Source organism: Camelina sativa, chromosome 12 (genome assembly GCF_030686135.1).
Source record: "Camelina sativa cultivar CO46 ecotype springtype chromosome 12, ASM3068613v1".
NCBI lineage: Eukaryota > Viridiplantae > Streptophyta > Magnoliopsida > Brassicales > Brassicaceae > Camelina > Camelina sativa.
In genome coordinates this window covers 21,913,017-21,933,169 of record NC_141891.1, presented here as the reverse complement: position 1 = coordinate 21,933,169, position 20,153 = coordinate 21,913,017, and the positions used below count along the sequence as shown (strand labels likewise).

At 35.2% G+C, this 20,153-nt stretch overlaps 3 protein-coding genes and 2 pseudogenes across 4 annotated transcripts; 2 read left to right on the top strand and 3 right to left on the bottom strand.

The window, feature by feature from the left end:
- Positions 1 to 385: 385 nt before the first annotated feature.
- On the top strand, positions 386 to 2,017 carry LOC104789813 (2-phytyl-1,4-beta-naphthoquinone methyltransferase, chloroplastic-like; annotated as a pseudogene). Its single transcript, XR_015573694.1, has 9 exons — positions 386 to 392; positions 460 to 518; positions 675 to 776; positions 865 to 913; positions 1,019 to 1,109; positions 1,188 to 1,276; positions 1,372 to 1,523; positions 1,616 to 1,715; positions 1,816 to 2,017. The product of XR_015573694.1 is annotated as a 2-phytyl-1,4-beta-naphthoquinone methyltransferase, chloroplastic-like (transcript).
- Positions 2,018 to 7,292: 5,275 nt separating this feature from the next.
- On the bottom strand, positions 7,293 to 7,948 carry LOC147930887 (uncharacterized). Its single transcript, XM_087479265.1, has 2 exons — positions 7,731 to 7,948; positions 7,293 to 7,663 (listed from the first exon to the last, which is right to left on the bottom strand). Exons 1-2 carry the CDS (start codon positions 7,940 to 7,942, stop codon positions 7,333 to 7,335), a joined length of 543 nt encoding a protein of 180 aa, XP_087335391.1. The 5' UTR covers positions 7,943 to 7,948; the 3' UTR covers positions 7,293 to 7,332.
- Positions 7,949 to 8,198: 250 nt separating this feature from the next.
- Positions 8,199 to 9,001, bottom strand: LOC109127981 (glutathione S-transferase T3-like; annotated as a pseudogene).
- Positions 9,002 to 11,515: 2,514 nt separating this feature from the next.
- Positions 11,516 to 13,797, top strand: LOC104732428 (oleoyl-acyl carrier protein thioesterase 2, chloroplastic). Its single transcript, XM_010451971.3, has 6 exons — positions 11,516 to 12,149; positions 12,350 to 12,483; positions 12,565 to 12,678; positions 12,873 to 12,968; positions 13,037 to 13,193; positions 13,282 to 13,797. The coding sequence occupies exons 1-6, from the start codon at positions 11,817 to 11,819 to the stop codon at positions 13,552 to 13,554; spliced, it is 1,107 nt and encodes a 368-aa protein (XP_010450273.1). The 5' UTR covers positions 11,516 to 11,816; the 3' UTR covers positions 13,555 to 13,797.
- Positions 13,798 to 13,800: 3 nt separating this feature from the next.
- LOC104732427 (putative CRM domain-containing protein At3g25440, chloroplastic) lies at positions 13,801 to 15,760 on the bottom strand. Its single transcript, XM_010451970.3, has 4 exons — positions 15,489 to 15,760; positions 14,966 to 15,359; positions 14,341 to 14,745; positions 13,801 to 14,266 (listed from the first exon to the last, which is right to left on the bottom strand). The coding sequence occupies exons 1-4, from the start codon at positions 15,545 to 15,547 to the stop codon at positions 14,099 to 14,101; spliced, it is 1,026 nt and encodes a 341-aa protein (XP_010450272.1). The 5' UTR covers positions 15,548 to 15,760; the 3' UTR covers positions 13,801 to 14,098.
- Between the last annotated feature and the right edge of the window lie 4,393 nt (positions 15,761 to 20,153).

Genomic DNA, 20,153 nt, shown 5'->3' with positions numbered 1-20,153 from the left:
TAGGATTTAATAAATTTAGAATTTTGATAGATTTTAGAGAAGTTCATATGATTTTCTGTAAAATTCTTTCAAATCCCACCTAAAACCATAAGATTTGGATTTCTGTATTTTTAACTAAACAAATCCTCCAGAATCCTAAAAATTATTAAAATCCTAATCCACAAAACTGTTTTGAATAACAGTGGATTTTAAAGTAGATTTTTAAATCATCAGTTCAATAACAAGGGATTTTAATGGATTTTAAAGTAGATTTTTAAATCATCAGTTCAATAACAGTGGATTTTAATAGATATTTTAAAATTCATGATTGAATAACATAGAATTTGTAAATTTCACACAAATCACTTAAAATGTCAAGTTGAATACACCCCCCTTAGATTAAGAAATGACGAGTACTTTTTAAAAGATCAACCAATCATAAACACAACTGCATAATATAAAGTATTAAACTAATGTAAGGGCATGTACATCGGTGGTCTTATGGACCGTCCTTCGTAATTAAGGGATTTAATTTAAATGTAAATGTTATATTTATGGAAGATACGTTCCTTATTATAGGACGTTGTAAAATCAAATGTTCCAGATCATTTTTTTTCTCGACTTTCTCTCTTCTCTCCCTATCTCTCTCGACGGTGACTTGTTTTGCCGGCGAAAGCATCCGTTAATTTCGTCAGACGAATCGATCTGTTAATTTCCGTTGTCGGCAGAGAACAGTGGTTAAATGCTCGAACGAACGCCGGGTTCTATTCAACCGCATTGCTCCAGTTTACGATAACGTTTGAATCTATCCCTTCCTTTGGTCTTATCTCCTTCTCTCATCTTTAAGCTTTTCAAAATTATAGCGTTCTTAAATGGGTTTTGTAGTTGAATGATCTCTTAAGCTTAGGCCAGCATCGAATTTGGAATGGAGTGGGTGAGATAGTTTTCTATATATCTCTCTTTTTTTTGTGTCTGTGTTCTGTGTTTAATTACTCTTCTCAAATTCCTGATTTTGGGTTGTTTTAATTTGAAAAACTAGAGCAAAATCAGGAGATAACGTTCTTGATTTGTGTTGTGGAAGTGGTAATTTAGCGTTTCTCTTGTATGAGAAAGTTGGTTCAACTGGCAAGGTTTGTGTTTCTTACTTAGTCTGGTTTGTGTTCTTGAAATGTGGATTTGTTTTAAAGACTTGGTAATATTTATTTTAGGTGATGGGTTTGGATTTCTCATGTGAACAACTAGCTGTTGCAGCAACTAAATAGAATCTTAAAGCAAGGTCTTGTTACAAGTGTATAGAGTGAGAACTGGTAAAATCATGCTTGTTGTTTGTGTTCTAACATCTCTTGATGAATGACTCAAAAACTGATATACGTTTTTCAATGTGTTTATTAGGTGGATTGAAGGTGATGCTCTTTGTATATTTGATTTTTTTAGCAAAGGTTTTTGTGCTATGCTTAGTTGTTGCCTCCTGTTGGTTTTCAGGTTCAAGAATTTCCATACTTGATTTCAATAAGAGCAACCAATCCGTTACTACGTTTATGCAGGTGCTTGTTTTTACTATACAGACTGTGATGTGTGATTTTTTGCTAGTTATACTTTGAGGAAATAATTTGGTTTGGTGGTTTGGTTTTGTTAGGATTGGATGATTGACAATGTAGTTGTCCCTGTGGCTACTGTTTATGGTCTTGCAAAGGAGTATGAATATCTGAAATCTTCAATCTACGGGTACCTAACAGGTTCGTTCTCTGTTGATACCATATATGTTTTTTTCATTACACGGCACAGCTGATATTTGTGTTTGTAATCCGCTTTGTGACATTTTCACCTATTGTACAGATCCAAACTTGAAAGGCTTATACTATATAATTATATCTCTTTGTAAATCCGATTCAAAATTGATCTCTTTTGCTCTAATTCAGATTGAAAGATTCTGTTTGTTTCGAACAGCATCCATAGTTCATGATTCTGTTTGAATTGAACTTACCTGTTTTAGATTGTTGGAACTTGGAAGCAGACATTGTTTGTTGTTGTTTTGCTCCTTCTCTTGACTTTTATGAGTGTTGTTGTCATTACTTAAGATTTTAACATTATTAATTTAAATAATTAATTTTTTTAATTTAAAATACTATTATTTTTTCTAAAGGACCAATTGTTGAGGGACACTAATACTACTATCAAACTTAAGAAACTCTAAAAATAAGATTAATATAATTGAAGGACAAAAATTTGTCCCACACCGCTGCACATGCCCTAAGACCATGGGTATTAGTTGTCCTTCGTTTTTGGTCCCCCAATTATAATAGTATTATTTTGAAAGATTCTTATTTTTAGTATGAGCATTAGTGTCTATTTGTATTTGGTCCTCTGAATAAAATAATAATATTTTTAAAATTTAAAACATTAATTATTTAAAGTTGAAAAACAAAAACATATAATTAAGACATTAAAAATAGAAAACATAAAACATTAAACATCAATAGAAAAACAAACATTTTATTCAACTCATAGAAATTTTAAAATTAATCTTCATTATCTGGAAGATGTCCAAAGTTACTCCAAATATGCTCAATCAAATCATGTTTTAGTTGGTCATGGGCTTGTTTATCCCGAAGTCTTGTTTGACGAGTAATCGTAGTGCTGATATTTGAACCCACACCGGCAGCACCAACGGTACATGTTTGATCCACATGTTCTCCGTGTTGAAATTCAGAAACAATGTTTCTGTAACTGTATGTATGTCGTTCATCTTCGACAATCATATTATGGAGTATTATGCATGATCTTATAACATTTGCCATTTTGTATTTATCATATAAGCGAGACGGATTTTTAATAACGGCGAATCTAGCTTGCAAGACTCCAAAGGCACGCTCAACATCTTTCTGCACAGCTTCTTGTTTTTTAGAAAAGAGAGAATTTTTCATATCTTATGGAAGTCGGATAGATTGAATAAAAGTGGCCCAATTTGGATAAATACCATCGGTGAGATAATATGCCAAATTGTACTCCCTTACGTTGACAACGTAGTTGACTTCGGGAGCTTTACCGGTTATTATGTCATCAAAAACATTAGATCAATCAAGAATATTAAGATCGTTCATAGTACCTGGAGCTCCAAAAAAAGACATGCCATATCCAGAGGTCATACAAAACTACCGCTTCCAACACAATTGTAGGTTTTCCGGTTGATCATGAATACATTTCTTTCCAAGCCGTGGGACAATGCTTCCACCCCCAATGCATACAGTCAATGCTACCAATCATCCCGGGAAATCCACGTTGTTCATTCTGATAGAGTAGTCTTTCTAGATCCTCCAGTGTAGGACGTCTTAGATACTCATCTCCAAACACTTGGATGATGCCGGCGGTAAACTCGTGCAAATATTTCCGAGCTGTCGAAACACCAATTCGTACATACTCGTCAACACTGTTAGACGAACTACCATATGCCAATTGACGAATTGCTGCAGTACATTTTTGTATAGGTGAAAGACCAGCCCATCCGGTTGCATCCTGGGTTTGGCGGAAATATTCGATTTCGGTAGAGAGACGTTGCACAATTCGCATGAACAATGGCTTGTGCATGCGAAACCGTCGCCGGAATAAATATTCTGGAAATGTTGGAGTGTCACTAAAATAATCATTCCAAAGATTATTGTGGCCTTCTTCCCGGTTTCGCTCGATAAAAATCCGTTCGTTTGGCTGGTTTGGTTACGGAATAATATTCTAAACATCATAAATGTTTTCTAAATAGGCATCAAAATTATCACCATCATCTGCTTGGTAGTGATAATGATCATCATCGGCTTGGTAGTGATAATGGTTTGAAGATAATCCCATTTCAAGAGAAAAGAAAAGAAAGGAAGAAATCTCTATTATAGTAAAAGAGAAGTACAACTTACCGTTCAGACAAAAATGCCCCTACGCCAACAACATAAAAACAAGTAGAACAAGGCAAAATTAAACAATTAACCCGAAATACATCAGTCGGATAATTGGAAAACCATCAGTGGGTTTTTAATGGGTTTTGGGTATTCACAATATGAATTGAACTGGGTATTGACAATTTGAATATCCTACAACATCAGTGGGAAGTTAAAGATACCCGAAATTTAACTCCTTATCACGCAAACTAAGCCGATAATTATGCTATTCAATCTCATCAATTAATTTAGCATATATCAATCCCCTAAGAAAATAAAAGGGGGTTATTGGTTTAGGATTTAGAAAGAATTTGAATGATTTTAAAAGTTATGTAAAATATGTTGTTATTCAATCAAGACTTTTTAAAACTCTTTAAAAATTTGGTGTTATTGGTTGTGGATTTGTAAAAAGTTATCTAAAATCTTGATAAATCTAGTGTTATTGGATTAAGAGTCTTATAGAGTCATTAAAAGTTTTATGTTATTCAATTAAAACAAAAGAATCATGGATTGTTAATGAATTCAAATTTTGTGTTATTGGTTTAGGATTTTATAACATTTCCTTCATAACAAAAGTCATGAAAACTCTTTCATCAAATAGAAAGATTTTGAAAGATTTTATGAAATATTTTACAAGATTAGGAAACACAAATCAGCAAGATTTAAAATAACTTCCTAAACAATCTCTTATAGAATCCTTCATTTTTACTTTCTAATTTTCTATGATTTAAAAAATCAGCAAGATTTTTAAAAACACAAAGTCATTAAAACTCTTTCTAAATCCTAAACCAATACCTCCCCCTAAGAAAAGCAAGTTAACAGTTTTTTATATTATTTAATACGACTCATTAACTACGAATCCTAAATTTTTTGGTATATTACTTAAAATTAATTAATAATTCTGAGATTTCGCATATATTCAAATCATAAATATCGGATACTAATTCCCGAAGTGATTTAGTTGTTTTAGTATGGAAAAACTATTCCATATACATACTAATTTCCGAAGCTTTTAACTAGCCCTATATTTTTGGAAACTTATTTAGAAAACTATAAAACATATTCCAATTTAGATGCTAAATTAATTGCATATAAAATTTTAATTCCATAACAACCTGAAGAAAAAAAAGATATTCTCAAATTTTAAAATCTAGCATGATCACAAACCTATTGCCAAATTTTCTATCCACCTAACCCCAAGAGACTATGACCTCTATAAATAAGTTTTTCAATACCAAAAAATTAGCACATCAACACTGAATTTACCTTTTAACACGATAAGAGAGCATTTCCAGAAATCAATGGCCCTTCATTCTCTTATATCAGAGAGTAACAACCTTACAAAGTCGCATGGTGCGTCCAAGTTAAAATCCTGCATAAATGGATAATATAATGTCAGATATATCCAGACAAAATAAGAATGATGGATCTGATGAGATAGTAAGTTTTCATGCGTAGAAAACTTAACTCTAATTTTTTTTATTAATTAACCTGATCTGTTTTCTGTCTTACAGAGCAAAGGTAACTCTTTCACTTTCAAGCTTCACCTCATCCTATGAGCTTTGTTGGAAAGACTCCAATGGTATGTGTTAGAATTTAAAACGTGTAACGTTACACTTATATACTAAATATTTTGCAGTTCTCATTCTAATTTTTTTTCCTAGGTTTCACTACTACTGATATTTCAGAAAACTCATAAACTACTACGGATATTCTATCTATACTTTCATCTAAGCGTAAAGAAGAGGATATTGTTCTTTTCAGGACAATCTAAGCACTCTTTCACAAGCAAGAAGCAACGGCATAAAACAATTACACAAATCCTTTGATAAGCTTCACATTACAAGGTGACAAAATTATGTGTTAATGATGTTTGGTTATGTTCTTATTTTGTTATTTTTTGTTATGAATAGAAAATCAATCTAGACGATCTGTGTTTACAATAAAATTTTATCAAATATGATCTATATATTAACATTTGTTTTCAGGACATCTATACTAAAGCATATGTTCATATGTTCTAATCAGGTATGTACAAAATTTCAATCAATATATATGACCTATCCATGTTGTTTTTTTATTTGTGTACCTTTGCTTTCTCATCCGGAGATAAGTATATATCGATGTGAATAGACGAGCCCGGAATCCATATTAGCTAGATATAGCTGTCTTTCATGAATAGAAGCAGGATCTGATCTGACGGAAATGGTAGCTCGAAACTAACCAAAAGATAAGCCATTGATCTTCAACAGTTGAAGAGTGAGAGAAATTTAGAAAGTGATTTCACTTAGATTTTTGTCTATTTCGGAAACTTTGTGTACAAAAAGAGAATGAATAAAAATAGCTTACCTTTGCAAAACTATCAGATCAATAACGAAAAAAAATTATTGTTGTACCGATATCTTTGATGATTGAGAAATTTGCAGATCAGTATGGTGAATTTTTCACCTCGGTCGCTGATCTTGGTCGGTCACTTTCCCTTTCTACCTTTTTTTTAATTGACAAGTGTTAATTGTAGTAAAATTGTTTGGGCTTTATGGACCTTTACAAAATTGCCTGAATTTTATTTATGGTTATTGGGTTCTCATACGTGTTTTATAATTGATATGGACTAATGGAAACTGTTGAGGTTAACTTTTATTAACCCACTACCATCGTTTATTTATTTACATATTCCTCTTTAATTTTGTGATGGTATATATATCTCTAAATATATTTTTGATAGTATTTAGTAGTATTTATAATCAAATGCCAATCAAAGGAAACCTTACAATATTAATTCGGAAGCATTTGATGGTAAAAAACTTTTTTCAAAGGAAACCTTATATGAAATGTTATTTTAATAAGTGTTTTCAACCATAAAACATAAAAAAATATTCTTATTAGTTATAAATTATAGTAACCGTGAATATTCCTCCGTGCTGTAGCGCGGATCCGGTCCTAGTAACTTGTATTAAAGAGAAAGGAAGAGAAAGGAAGAGAAAGGAAGAGAAAGGAAAAGAAAGGAAGAAATAACTTGTGAATATTTTGTTGCTTTGATATTGTTTGGTGTGAATGTTTTGTTGCTTTGATATTGCTTGGTGTGAATGTTTTGTTGCTTTGATATAGTTTGGTGTGAATGAAGAGTTAGCATATATATAATGCGGTGTTCCAAGACTAGTGCCCGTGATATTAAAAATCGGTGTTCCATTATGGTGTAACCCGTGAGCCTCAACAAAACAAAACAACATACAAAGCAAAACAAAACAACAAGTATCCGTGGGATAGCAAAACAATAAAACGTACATAGCAAAACAAAACATCAAGTACCTGTGAGATAGCAAAACAAAACAACAAGTACCCGTGAGCCTCAAACCGTAGCAACAAGTACATATCAAAGAGAAAGTCATTACAAACATCCAAGTAATTACATTAATGTCTACAATCTGATTTAAGTAGACATGAACAAGATACCTAGAAGACCTGCGAAAATAGCCATTACACCAACAACCAGCAAATCAGTTAAATTTCTAAACCTATTTTCCTTACGTATCTCAGAAACTACATTCTCTAACATAACCATCTTCTGTTCAGTTGCGTAACTCTGATCTCTAACCTGATTGATGTCTGATTCATATTCATTGAACAAGGTTAAGTAATCTACCTTCTCAGCCATCACTTCATATCGTCTATCACTGTCTCTCAACTCCTCCATTATAGCCACATCCCACCACTTGTGAATATGCATCTCTCCATCATCGACATTTGGACATGTGAAGAACCTGCAATAGGTAAAAGTGTTAGCATATATAGCGAAACTTATACTTCAATAAAATTAAAATCACATACCTTCTGTTGTAGCAGTTGGATAGAATAGGTTGCGCACCACAGTAGCATTCCTTCGGGAATCCATGCTCCACCTCAGGTTGAGGTGGGTATTGCCTCGACTCTGCTTCATCCATACGAATCAAAGCCTCTAGTTCTCTCTCCGCAGTGTCCTCTGAGTACTTATCAGCCAGATCGGATGATTCAGGCTGAGAGTAGCTATAGTCTTGGCCCATTTCAGAGTTAACCTGAAGATAAACAAGAAGAAGCAGATTAGACTTAGTAGAACAAATGTTTTAAAGAAATCACGATCTGATTAAGTGAGTTAATACAATAGCCGAGTTACTAGAACATGAAATAGACTTATATTGATTTAGTTTAAAACATGGAATACAAATCAAACAAACAGGAAATACAAATCAAACAGGAAATACAGAAGCCGAGTTACTAGAAATTAAGCAAGAAAAACAAACAACAAACACATAGTTAATATCAGAAATACTGGGACACTATCTTGTTCATGATAACTTCTTCACTCGCATTCAAGGGTTCTTTTTTGGCTAAGAGAGTGTCTAGGATGGCCAGCTTCTGTATTTTCTCCTTTTCAGCCAATTCCTCTTTCTTGACATGCCACATGCTCTTATACTCAGCAAGAGTCTTCACGTATGTGGACTGAGCATTGTTCCTCTTCACCTTCACAGCCTTGATCCCTTCTGGTCTTTTCTCATACTCCTCAACATTGCAGCTTGATGATTGTGAACCTTCTGCAGCTGGTTTCCTCTTTGTTGCAGGCTGAGATAGGGGCGTGTTAATAGTGTTAAGGCTGAGCCATTTCTGCTCATACCTTAATAGACACCAGCAATGTTCAAGGTTAAATCTCTTCTTATGGTCAGCAAGTAGATATCATGTGCATTCTTTAAGATATCATTTTCAGAATGACCAGAGTTGTTCAGTATCTCTGCAGCTGCAAATGCCGCACAGAACTTGTTAGTTTGGTCATTTATCATGTGCCAACGCTGCTTGCAATGTGTCACCAGCATCTGTTCACCGCCATTTCTAGCATGAGGAGTGTCAGCATAGTATTTTCTAATCCTTTGCCAGAAGCTACCTCTCTTTTGTTGATTTGCAACAATGGCATCCTTTGAAGTGTTGAGCCATGCGGAGATCAAGACTTCATCATCAGCAGGTGTCCATGTCTTTCTCTCCTTGCTCTCCAATGGTGTTTCTTGAGAAAGAGTTGGCGCCTCAGAAGGTTGGGAGCTGTGAGGAGAAGGTTGGGAGCTGTGAGGAGGCATTTGTGAGCTGCTCTGTCGAGAAGGTGGATAACTTTCCCAACGAAATTTTTCATTTAAACCACCTTCTTCTTGACTGTTAAGCATGTTTAAGTAAGAAGAAGACTGATAGAAGGGATTCGTAGAATCCATATGAAGAAGCGAGTAGAGAAGAGAAGGAATAAGATTAAAGATAAGAGAAGCAAGTATAGAAGAGAAGGGATAAGATTAAAGAAGCGAGTAGAACTGAGAAGGGGTTACTAAATGAAAGAGATTTATGATGGAAATAGGAAGAAGATGGTTGGGGTTTAATAGGTTAAAAGGTAACTTCCAATAAGTAACAAAACATAAAGACCTAACAACCAATGTCTAATCACAATTTATGACAAGTACACATTACAACTACAAAATTAAACAAGAAACTATGAACAAACCAGACCAAAATGTCACCAACCAGGACCTAGTATACATTTCACACCTAGTTCGTATACATGTCAAAGCAACCATATCAATTACACAACAATCACAATTTATGAGAAGTACACATTACAACTACCAAATTAAAAACTATAATCCTTTATCAATTAAGACAAAAAAACAAAAGTTTTAGCAAAATCAATGTAAAAAACATTTTAGCAACCATACGAGTACTTATCACACCTAGTTCGTATACATGTCGAAGCAACCATATCAATTACACAACAATCACAATTTATGAGAAGTACACATTACAACTACCAAATTAAAAACCTATAATAGAGTTTGTATATACCTATAATCCTTTAACAATTAAGACAAATAAACAAAAGTTTTAGCAAAATCAATGTAAAAAACATTTTAGCAACCATACGATTTAGTAAACTGTCAATAGCAAACAACAGAGACACAGAGACGTTGATAAGATGAACTTTGACATACTTATACAAAAACAAATCGACCTTTACACAGAGACAAAACGATCTTTACACAGAGACAAATCGATCTTTACACATGAATAAACAGAATGATTGAAACTATCTATACAAAGACACTAATCGACCTTTACACAGAGAAAAATCGATCATCCTTAAGCAAATCAGCAAAATAAGACAAATCTTTTTATTTCGATAACCCTAATTCGATAATCAGCGATAATGAGGGAAATCTCAAAGTGGGGGAAGAAGACAAACCTTATTTAGCACGATTGAACCGCCGGACAAGCTTAGGGAGACAGAGAAGATCGCTTTTGGCTTGAAATCGCCAATGGTTTGATGAGAGACACGGAAGATCGGCTTCGAGAATTCGTCGAGACAAATCGGGAGAGAAGATCAGACCGGCTTCGGCAGAACAGAAGATCGGCTTCGGTAATTCGTCAAGAACTTCTGGTGAGAAGAACGGATCGGCTTCGTGAAATTGTCGAGGATCGGTATCGGTTTGTTGTCGTCGTCGAGAGAAAAGAAAGAAGTCAAAAATTTTCTCTCTCGAAATTGTTTTGTTTTAACCCTAGACAAATTCTACTACAAATCACAATAAACCATGTGTCGAAGTCGACAGACGAAAAGCGTCCCAAAATAAGAATCGTTTCTTCGATATTGGGCCTTTTTTGATTTATTTAAAATCACAAAAAATCGAAGGACGGCCCAAGTGCACGTTGTTGCACATGCTCTAAAAGTTACATAAAAACTTGAAAACATCTTACAGTAAAACCTCTATAAATTAATAAGGTCGGGACCATGAAATTTTATTAATTTATAGAGGTTTTAATTTATCGATAAATTAATAATTATTATCGATAAATTAATATTTTATTAATTTATGAAGAGATTTTTAATTTTCATAATTTAAAAGAATTATATTATAAAATAAGATATTTTGTTATCATTCATAATATTAAAGAATTTTCTTAATTTATAATCTTGGCTATTGTAATTGTTAAGTTTAGAGTTTAGGTAAAAATTTATGATAAATGTTAGAAGTTTAGAGTTAAGAAGAAATTGCTACTATAATTCATGGTAGTGATGAAGTCAAAGAAGATATTACGGTAATTTTAGAACCAATTACATGTAAAAATAGAAATTATTGCATTAAGGATACTCCATAATTTTTGGATGCGATTTGAGAAGACGCAATGAAAAAGATTAGAGATGAACTCCAATAAAAATGGAAATTCAAGAATATACAAGCAACAATAGAGTCATATTTCACTAGATTTTCTTATATATATATATATATTAATATTACCTTGATTATTAATTTATGATATTGATGGGACCATATTCTTACACAGGATTTCTGAAAAAAATATTATATTATTAATATATTGAAATATGTCATTTTTTACACCGGCCCAACTCGGGACCAGAAGAATTGATTAATTTATAGCGAGTATTAATTTATAGAGATTTTACTGTATATTATAAAACAAAAAATTTCTCTAAAATATTTTATATTTTGAAACAGAGGGAAGTAGAAGTTTGAATCGATTGTGGCCGTTTTATCGTATTTGTCGTGTAGAGTTCGTATAAAGTATATATAGTTAATGTGTAATATACATGGAGAGAAGCGAGCGGTGAGCAGGGAGAGGTCGGTCACGTGAGAAACCAAAACAGAGAGCCTCCTTTCTTATTCACCACACATGTCTCCTTTTTACTCTTTTGCCAAATTGGCCAACAACTATCAAAATATCAATGGCAATCTCGTAAATCTCTCAGCTTTCAATTTCCACTGTCCTCCTCCTCGGTCTCATCGTCGTCGACAAAATTACAAACACCAAATCCTTGATTCTCTCCTATAACACACAAAAACCCTTTTAATCATATTCCCTAAAATAAACAAAACCCATCTCTCAGTTTACCCAGAAATGTTGAAGCTTTCGTGTAATGTAACTGACCACTTACACGGCTTTTTTTTCTCCGATTCTCGCCGGCTTTTTGCTCCGGTGCATCGCCGTACCGGACCCGTCTCTTGTTTTCAGCTAAAGAAGGAACCTTTTCGGGCAATTTTCTCAGCCGATCAAGGAAACAGCAGCCTCCGTGTTGCCGATTCTGTTTCCGATGCTCCTCCGGCGGATCGTCTCCGATTTGGTCGGCTGATGGAAGATGGGTTTTCGTATAAGGAGAAGTTCATTGTTAGAAGCTATGAAGTTGGGATTAACAAAACTGCCACCGTTGAGACAATTGCTAATCTCTTGCAGGTTTTGCAACTTTTGCTTCTTTTTGGGGTTTGTTTGTGTGTACTCAATATACTAAACGCGATTCTTGTGTGTTGCAATGTTTGTTTTAACTTTCTAATGTGATCATTGTTCAGTGTTATGGTCTCTTGGTTATGCCTTCTTTTTTTTCTGGTCATGTGATTGATTTGTAACTTACAAATTGTAAGTATGAATTTGTGTAGGAAGTGGCATGTAATCATGTTCAGAAAGTTGGATTTTCGACTGATGGGTTTGCTACAACACTTACTATGAGGAAATTGCATCTCATTTGGGTTACTGCAAGAATGCATATTGAGATTTACAAGTATCCAGCTTGGTAAGGGTGTTTTTTGTTTTTGCCTCTTATGATTTGAGTGGTTGGAATTGAAAGTTTTCAGCTTTCTTGTTTTGGTTATAGGAGTGATGTGGTTGAGATTGAGACTTGGTGTCAGAGTGAAGGAAGGATTGGAACTAGACGTGATTGGATTTTAAAGGACTGTGCTACCGGTGAAGTTATTGGCCGTGCTACAAGGTTTTTGCTTTTTCAACTTGTCAGACTCTTATCACTTTTTTTTGGATGCATATGGTTTCTCTTTTTTCAATGAATTGGTTTGTGTGTATCTGATGCAACATCATTGACATTGGTAGCATATAAGTGCCAATTTAGTTATATGGGGATTTCATGCATATTTTACTCAAATGTTGGTTGTTTCACAAATGTTACAGCAAGTGGGTGATGATGAACCAAGACACAAGACGGCTTCAAAGAGTTACAGATGAAGTTCGGGACGAGTACTTGGTTTTTTGTCCTCGAGAACCCAGGTGAAGAATACTTGGTTTCCACCATATTTTCTTTCGACATGAAATTCTGAACTAGGTTGTCTCTGTAGACTAGCGTTTCCAGAGGAGAACAATAGCAGCTTAAAGAAAATCCCAAAACTGGAAGATCCAGCTCAGTATTCTATGCTTGGGCTTAAGCCTAGACGAGCTGATCTAGACATGAACCAGCATGTAAATAATGTCACCTACATTGGGTGGGTCCTTGAGGTGAGTAACTAAGTTTATGCCACGAAACCTTAGGTTATCTATTCATGGGCCTACTCGTAAATTTGACCTTGGTCCTTGGTAATTGCAGAGCATACCTCAAGAAATTATAGACACGCACGAGCTTCAAGTGATTACTCTAGATTACAGAAGAGAATGCCAGCAAGATGATATTGTAGATTCACTGACCACATCTGAGGCTCCCAACGAGGCGGTCTCAAAGCTTTCGGGGACCAACGGATCTACCACGTCAAGCAAACTAGAACACAATGAGAGCCAGTTCTTGCATATCTTGAGGTTGTCAGAAAATGGTCAGGAGATCAATCGTGGGAGAACCCAGTGGAGAAACAAGTCCTCAAGATGAGTTCTTTTCACTTCTCTTGTCTCAGTGAAGTTAATTTGCTTCACATTTGTAGTTGTATTGTATCCTCTGATCAGATCTCTTTTGGGGTTAGAAGAAATTGGATTACTGGTGTAGTGAAGTATTGTTTGCAAGTCTATTTTGTGTCCAAATTTTGGGCTTTACGCCAAAACATTTATTAGGTCTGAATCTTTCTCTGCTTGTATCTTGTCTTAAACTCTGGAAATAAACGATTTGGTTATCCAATAATTTATGTAAGTGAAGTTTCTTTGATTAAAGTGGCTACAAAAAGAGAGAAAACAGAACTAAACTGAACAGGTGATGACAAATAGAGATAGAGATAGTATTGAGTTATGTGTCAGAGCTCGTAAATACATTCTTCAGCTGACTTTCTGAAAGCATTCTCTCTAACTAAACTGCCCCAAGCCTCAGTTTCCCAAACACACCAACGAGAATCATTTTCCCGGGTCGTTGAGGTACGCAAGCACAGAGCATCGGTTTAGCGTTTACGATTATCCAACGTTGCTCAGGTCTCAAATCGACTTCTCTATTCTGCTTTGTTCTTCGGATTTGCTTTGTTCTTTTCTGCTTCTTCATCTTTCTTCTGCTTGTGCCGAGTAACATACTTCTGGTACTCCTCAAGCTCTTTCTCCAGCTTCTCTATAAACTCACTCGTATGTTCAAGCGATTGCTCGTACCTATATTTCTCCAAAGCCTGCCATTTTCATTTACTTTTTGTCAAACCAAGAAACGCACAGCCAACATAAAGTATCTGGATTTATCAAATACCTTATCTTTAGAGAGGGTATCAATGGGAGACATCACTTCTGGTCTCACATAGTTTTTCCCACGGTACAATACTATGGAATTGTTAGGTTTGACATCAATCACAATGCCCTTGCTCAACCGAGCAAGCTCTGCTGCATACTCATGAACCTGCCCGGGTTTGTTGCAGGGCTTGCAAATAACTTTAACAGTCTCATGCTTTTTCCAGTGTAAGTGCAGATTCAGAACCACGCCTCCAAACACTCCTCGTCTCCCGACAAGTACAAAGTTCTTTCTCTTCTCACCTGTACGTTTTAGGTAATGCTGCTCTTCCTCTGTCAAAATTTCTGGATCATAGGGCTCCGCTGGTGATTTCGGGACATCGTATTTCCTCAGTTTCTCAATCAACCATTCTTCTTTCCTCTTCGCCTGCACAATCAACCATACCAACAGATCCTGAATAATCTTTTAGAGCTACTAACATGTTACATTGACTAATACAGATGAACACATCATTATAAGACTAACAGTCATACATGCATATAAAGGTCTACCCTTTCCAAGTTCGCAAGAAAACCCAATTACAATGCAGTTGAGCAACACTAGTATAGGTACAATAATATGAAACTGCATCAATACTGATTAGAACCTTTTCAAGCTTGTAACGAATTCTAACTTCAGGGTTTGGAGAATTCATCTTCTTTTTCGCCTTAAGACGATAAAACCTCAACTCATTCACTTTAGCCTTTCTTGACAACTTAGCCCTTTTCCATTTCTTTTCTTTCCTTGTAGGCACAACATTGTTGTTACCAGTGGCATTGTTGAAAGCAAACCTCACAACATTATCATCTGTTCTTAGCTCTATAGTTGAATTACTCATGTAACGTCTGTTAAACAAACCATCATACGCAAGCAGAGTCTGCTTCTGGGATCGTAAAAGGTCAAAAGAAGCTGATTCATATGGAACTTGTAGAAAAGGTCTTGACTTTACATAAATGGAGTAACTAGAGAACTGATTGTGAAGCAAGACGAGTCCACAGTTCCTGCCAAACAAACCAAAAAAAAACCCACAAGTCTATAAGAAGACACACAAGGAAAAGCTAAACACTTTATGGTTTCTACAGCAAAAAGGCACAAAATTGCAGACAAATTGATTAGGAAAGGGTGAATACCATTTGGGATTTCTGAGAAATCGATGAACGATTCCTTTGGCATAGTCTAAAACTAACATAACATCCTTTTCCGGAGATAAACTGTTGTCGGAAAACCAAGAATTCACGGCGTCGGAGAACTCACGCACGGTGACGAAGGGAGGAAGGCGACTTGTTTGTTCAGGGTTTTAAGCCTTCAGGATTATATGGCAAAGAACAATTTGGAAGAACCGGTTGGTTTAATCTGAAAATGTCGGTTCAATTATTTTGTTTGGTTTGTTTTGCTGCATTTCAATTCTCAAACCAGATTGTTGATCTATTTCTTCTTTTTATTATTATTATTTTTTTTTCCTTTTTTTTTTCCTCTTATCGATCTCTCTCTAATAAAGTCCTAAAATGTAGGACGTATCCGGAAGATTGTCCGGATAAGGTTTAGTTTACGGGTTTGAATAGTGGCAACGGTAAGGGTGAACAAATTTATAAACAGACGGACATTTGGTCATCATTCAAACCCTACTTTTTTTTTTGGTTGGCTAATTTACATATTTTCAGTAATATCTTATATGAATGGAAGAATTTAAAAACAAATAACATATTTTATTGTACTTCATTAATTTTCTTTTGTCAATTTTCAAAATTACTTCAAATACATGTTTATAAAATTTTATCCAGATCTTTATAAAACATACTGTAAGATAGTTTAAAATATTTTCATTATTATATTTTTTGTTCTAGTTGCGACTATATATTTTTTTAAAAACTTAAGAAAAAAATTGAAACTATTGATATATCTAGACATTATGTAAATCTATTAATCCGAAAGTACCACAAAAGATTTAAAGATATTGTTAAATTATTAGAATTTCGTGTTTTTTAAAAATTCATTAGTAGGTAGTGTTTTACAAAGTTTTCACATCATTGGTATTAGTGTTTTAACACCAAAATCATCCTCTATATATTAAAAGATAAACATTCTCACAGAAAAAGCTGATGTGTCGTATTTACAGAGCTCTGGACACTATTTCCTTTAATTGTCAATAGTTTTTAATATTATTTACATTTATATACTATTGTATTTTTCTAAAAATACAATTAACACCCAAAATTAAATTCTTATATTTTCTTTCTAACTTAATTATCCCCTATATATTAATACAGAAGCACTCTCACAAAAAAAACTGATGTGTCGGCCTTACAGAACTCCTATATTTTTTTTAATAAATAATGCCCCTTAAATATTTTGAGCCAGTATTTTTTTCTATTATTTTTTTAAAATGAAATATTTAATCAACTATTAAATACGAAAATGTATTTAATTATCATTTTCATAGTCTATTAACTTATTAAAAGTAAATTACATTCCACAAACAAGAAATAAAAATTATTCATTTGTTTATAATTTTATCATTTTTCTCATTGCATTTTTAAACTTAGGATTAGTTTAAATTAAATCAATTAGTTTAAAATTAAAATTCTGTTTTATCTATTTAATAGTATAGTCATATAAATAATAATGTGAAACATAAAATATGTGAATTTGATTTTTAGAAGACATCAAAATTTTCTACGCCACCTTAAAATTCTTTTCCAAGTTCAAATATTTCACGGGTGAAACATATTTTATAGAAAATAAACGCAAATTTGACTAAATGAGAAAACTTTAATTACACATTTTATTTTATACAAATGAATCTTAAATCTCAAATAATAATTTTACTCATAATATTTTATTTAAATCGATTTATTCCGCACATAGTGCGGGTTGGTACCTAGTTAAGGGTATAAAAGTACAGTAGTAAACACAAAATCACTTTATTTAAATTAAAAAAATATTAAAATTTTTTGAAAAACTTTTAAAATAATTATTAGTTTTCAAAAATTAATTTCACTATCTATCTCTCATGTTTTATGGAGAAAAAAATTAAAATTATTATTTTTAATTGTTTAACCATCAAAACCAAAAGATAATATTAGATATCTAATTATTTTATGGTTAGTGAAACGACCGACATTTTAAAAAAAAAAAAATAAATAATAAATATAAAATAATAAAATAAACTACAACTAGTGGTTCCATACCCACTAGCCACCTAACCACAAACACATTCAACAGCGGAAATAACCAACCAATATTCAATAATAATCCAATAATAAAATATAACCATATTCCAACATAATCAATATCCAAAACAACATGAATCATAGAACCAGCAACCTAGCGATGTTCTAATGACCCAACTCTAGCAACCTATCAATGCCAGACAACATAAACCGAGTCCCTAGAACATCCTCCTCTTCATTGCCTTGATTCCACGATTAGAGCCGTCGCAGAGAATTACGAGGCCACAAGCCCAAAAATATTTTTAGGTCTGTTAAAAATTTTTTTTAATGAAAACACAAATAAATAAGAGTTTTAAGGGTCGAACCCATGACATCTAAGATGTTTTGAAACTGCTTATACCACTAAGCTAAAGGAGCTTTCTGTGAAATAGGGCCGATTATAGACCTATATATTTTGCGGCCGCAAGCTGATGCTTTATCAGCTTGGGTCTTGGGCCGCTCTGTCCACGATCACACTTTGCCTTTACCTGCACCACAAACACATATTGCAATGCATGAGTATTTTATAAACACTCAGTAAGGCAATCCTCCCATCTACTGGGCTATACACACAAACAATAGAGTATCTTTAACCATCAAACAACAAGCAACAAAGATCGACAAACTAGGACAGTGCATCGACCGACGCAAACATGCATCGATCGACACACCAAGGGATTGCATCGACCGACACATAAGCTGCATCGACCGATGCAAGTGTAACTTGCATCGACCGATACCCAATCTGCATCGACCGACGCATGCTTGACATCACACGAAGACCCTAGAGTTTTACGCGCCGTCCTCGCACTTGCATCGACCGACGCAAGCTATGCATCGACCGATGCAATGTCGAGCATCGTGTTTTCCCCAAAGCTTCTCGCCGGATCTTCGTTCCTGTAAACACAAAACTCGATCCCAAGCCACAAGAAAGCTTCCTAACGTCCATAACAACAATCTATCACGTCTAACAACACAAAACAAGCAGATTAAAGAGTTCTCTAGCTTAGATCAGCCATGGTCCTGCACTTACCTTTGCCAAGACGAATCTGAACCTAACACAAGGAAGAAAACGCTTCTAGGAAGCTCCTACAATGATCCCAGCTACAGATCTCTCCAGGAACAGCCTCAAATCTCCAGAATCACCAAGAACAGTCAAGAACTCTTTCTCTCTTTCGTTTTATCCCAAAAACTGCCAAACAACACGAATGAGACTAAAAATCGTGTTAAGGGTTTTCCTTTACCCAAAACGCAGCGTTTGACTTAAGTCAAAACGCACAAAATTGAACCTGCATCTACCGATGCACAACTTGCATCGACCGATGCAACTTCCAAACCGGGATTTTGGTTCACGGATGTTACAATTCTCCCCCACCAAACTAGATTCGTCCTCGAATCTCGAACAACCATCAGCCAAGGACTTCCGTGCAACCGTCTCCACGGCCCGCACTCCTCCGACTGATCTACAGAAGGTCACCTCTAGGCGATAGACTCACGCTCCAGACGTCATTTGCTCTCGACTTTTGGACTTTCCTTTACTCATAGGCCTAAACCTTGAGTTTTTATTGGCTCCTCATCAGACCTAAGTCTGCATGCCATAATGTTGGCTCCTCATTGGGCCTAGACCCACATGCCATAATATATAAGGAAAATCCAACTCGTCTCTCGGGTTGCCACCCTACAGTGCGCCCCTGGATCGTCATCCGAAGTCGATATACCAACCATATTCCAAAGTCACAAAGTTTCTGAATATGGCAGTACTAGGAGAACCTAAGTCCCCCAAGAGTCGCGAGCAAACGATTCTGAACACGTCTGAGTCCTATCCCTATCGAGGTTTCTTTCCCGTGGCTCGCGTAAAACATCTCAATGTCCTACCAACCACATATCCCCTCACTGGAATACCACATGACCACACAAGGATCATATACATGCCACAAGGGCCGCCACAAAGGCCAAACAAATGTCCTAAAGAGGACCGCCACCAAGGCCAAACAAATGTCCTAAAGAGGACCGCCACCAAGGCCAAACAAATGTCCTAAAGAGGACCGCCACCAAGGCCAAACAAATGTCCTAAAGAGGACCGTCACAAAGACACTCTGGCTACAAAGCCCGTCACAAAGACCATCTGTCCCGAATGACCGTCACAAAGACCATCTGTCCCGAAGGACCGTCACAGAGACCATCTGTCCCGAAGGACCGTCACAAAGTCACTCTGGCTAAACAGCCCGCCACAAAGGCCAAACAAATGTCATAAAGAGGACCGCCACCAAGGCCAAACAAATGTCCTAAAGAGGACCGTCACAAAGATACTCTGGCTAAAAAGCCCGTCATAAAGACCACACAATGTCTAAAAGACTGCCACACACGGGCACACTGACTCAAAAGTCTGCCACTAAGGCCACACACAAGCCCCTCCAAGGCTCTCCACCGCTAAAATGGACAAATTCTAACTCCCGTAAAACTTTCCATATTTAGCACTTTCCATTTTTGGAAACTTTCCACTTTTGGAAACTTCTATTTCAGGAAACTTTTCTCCAAAACCCCGCCTCACGGAAACTTTGTACCCCGAACACCACCTCATCTTAT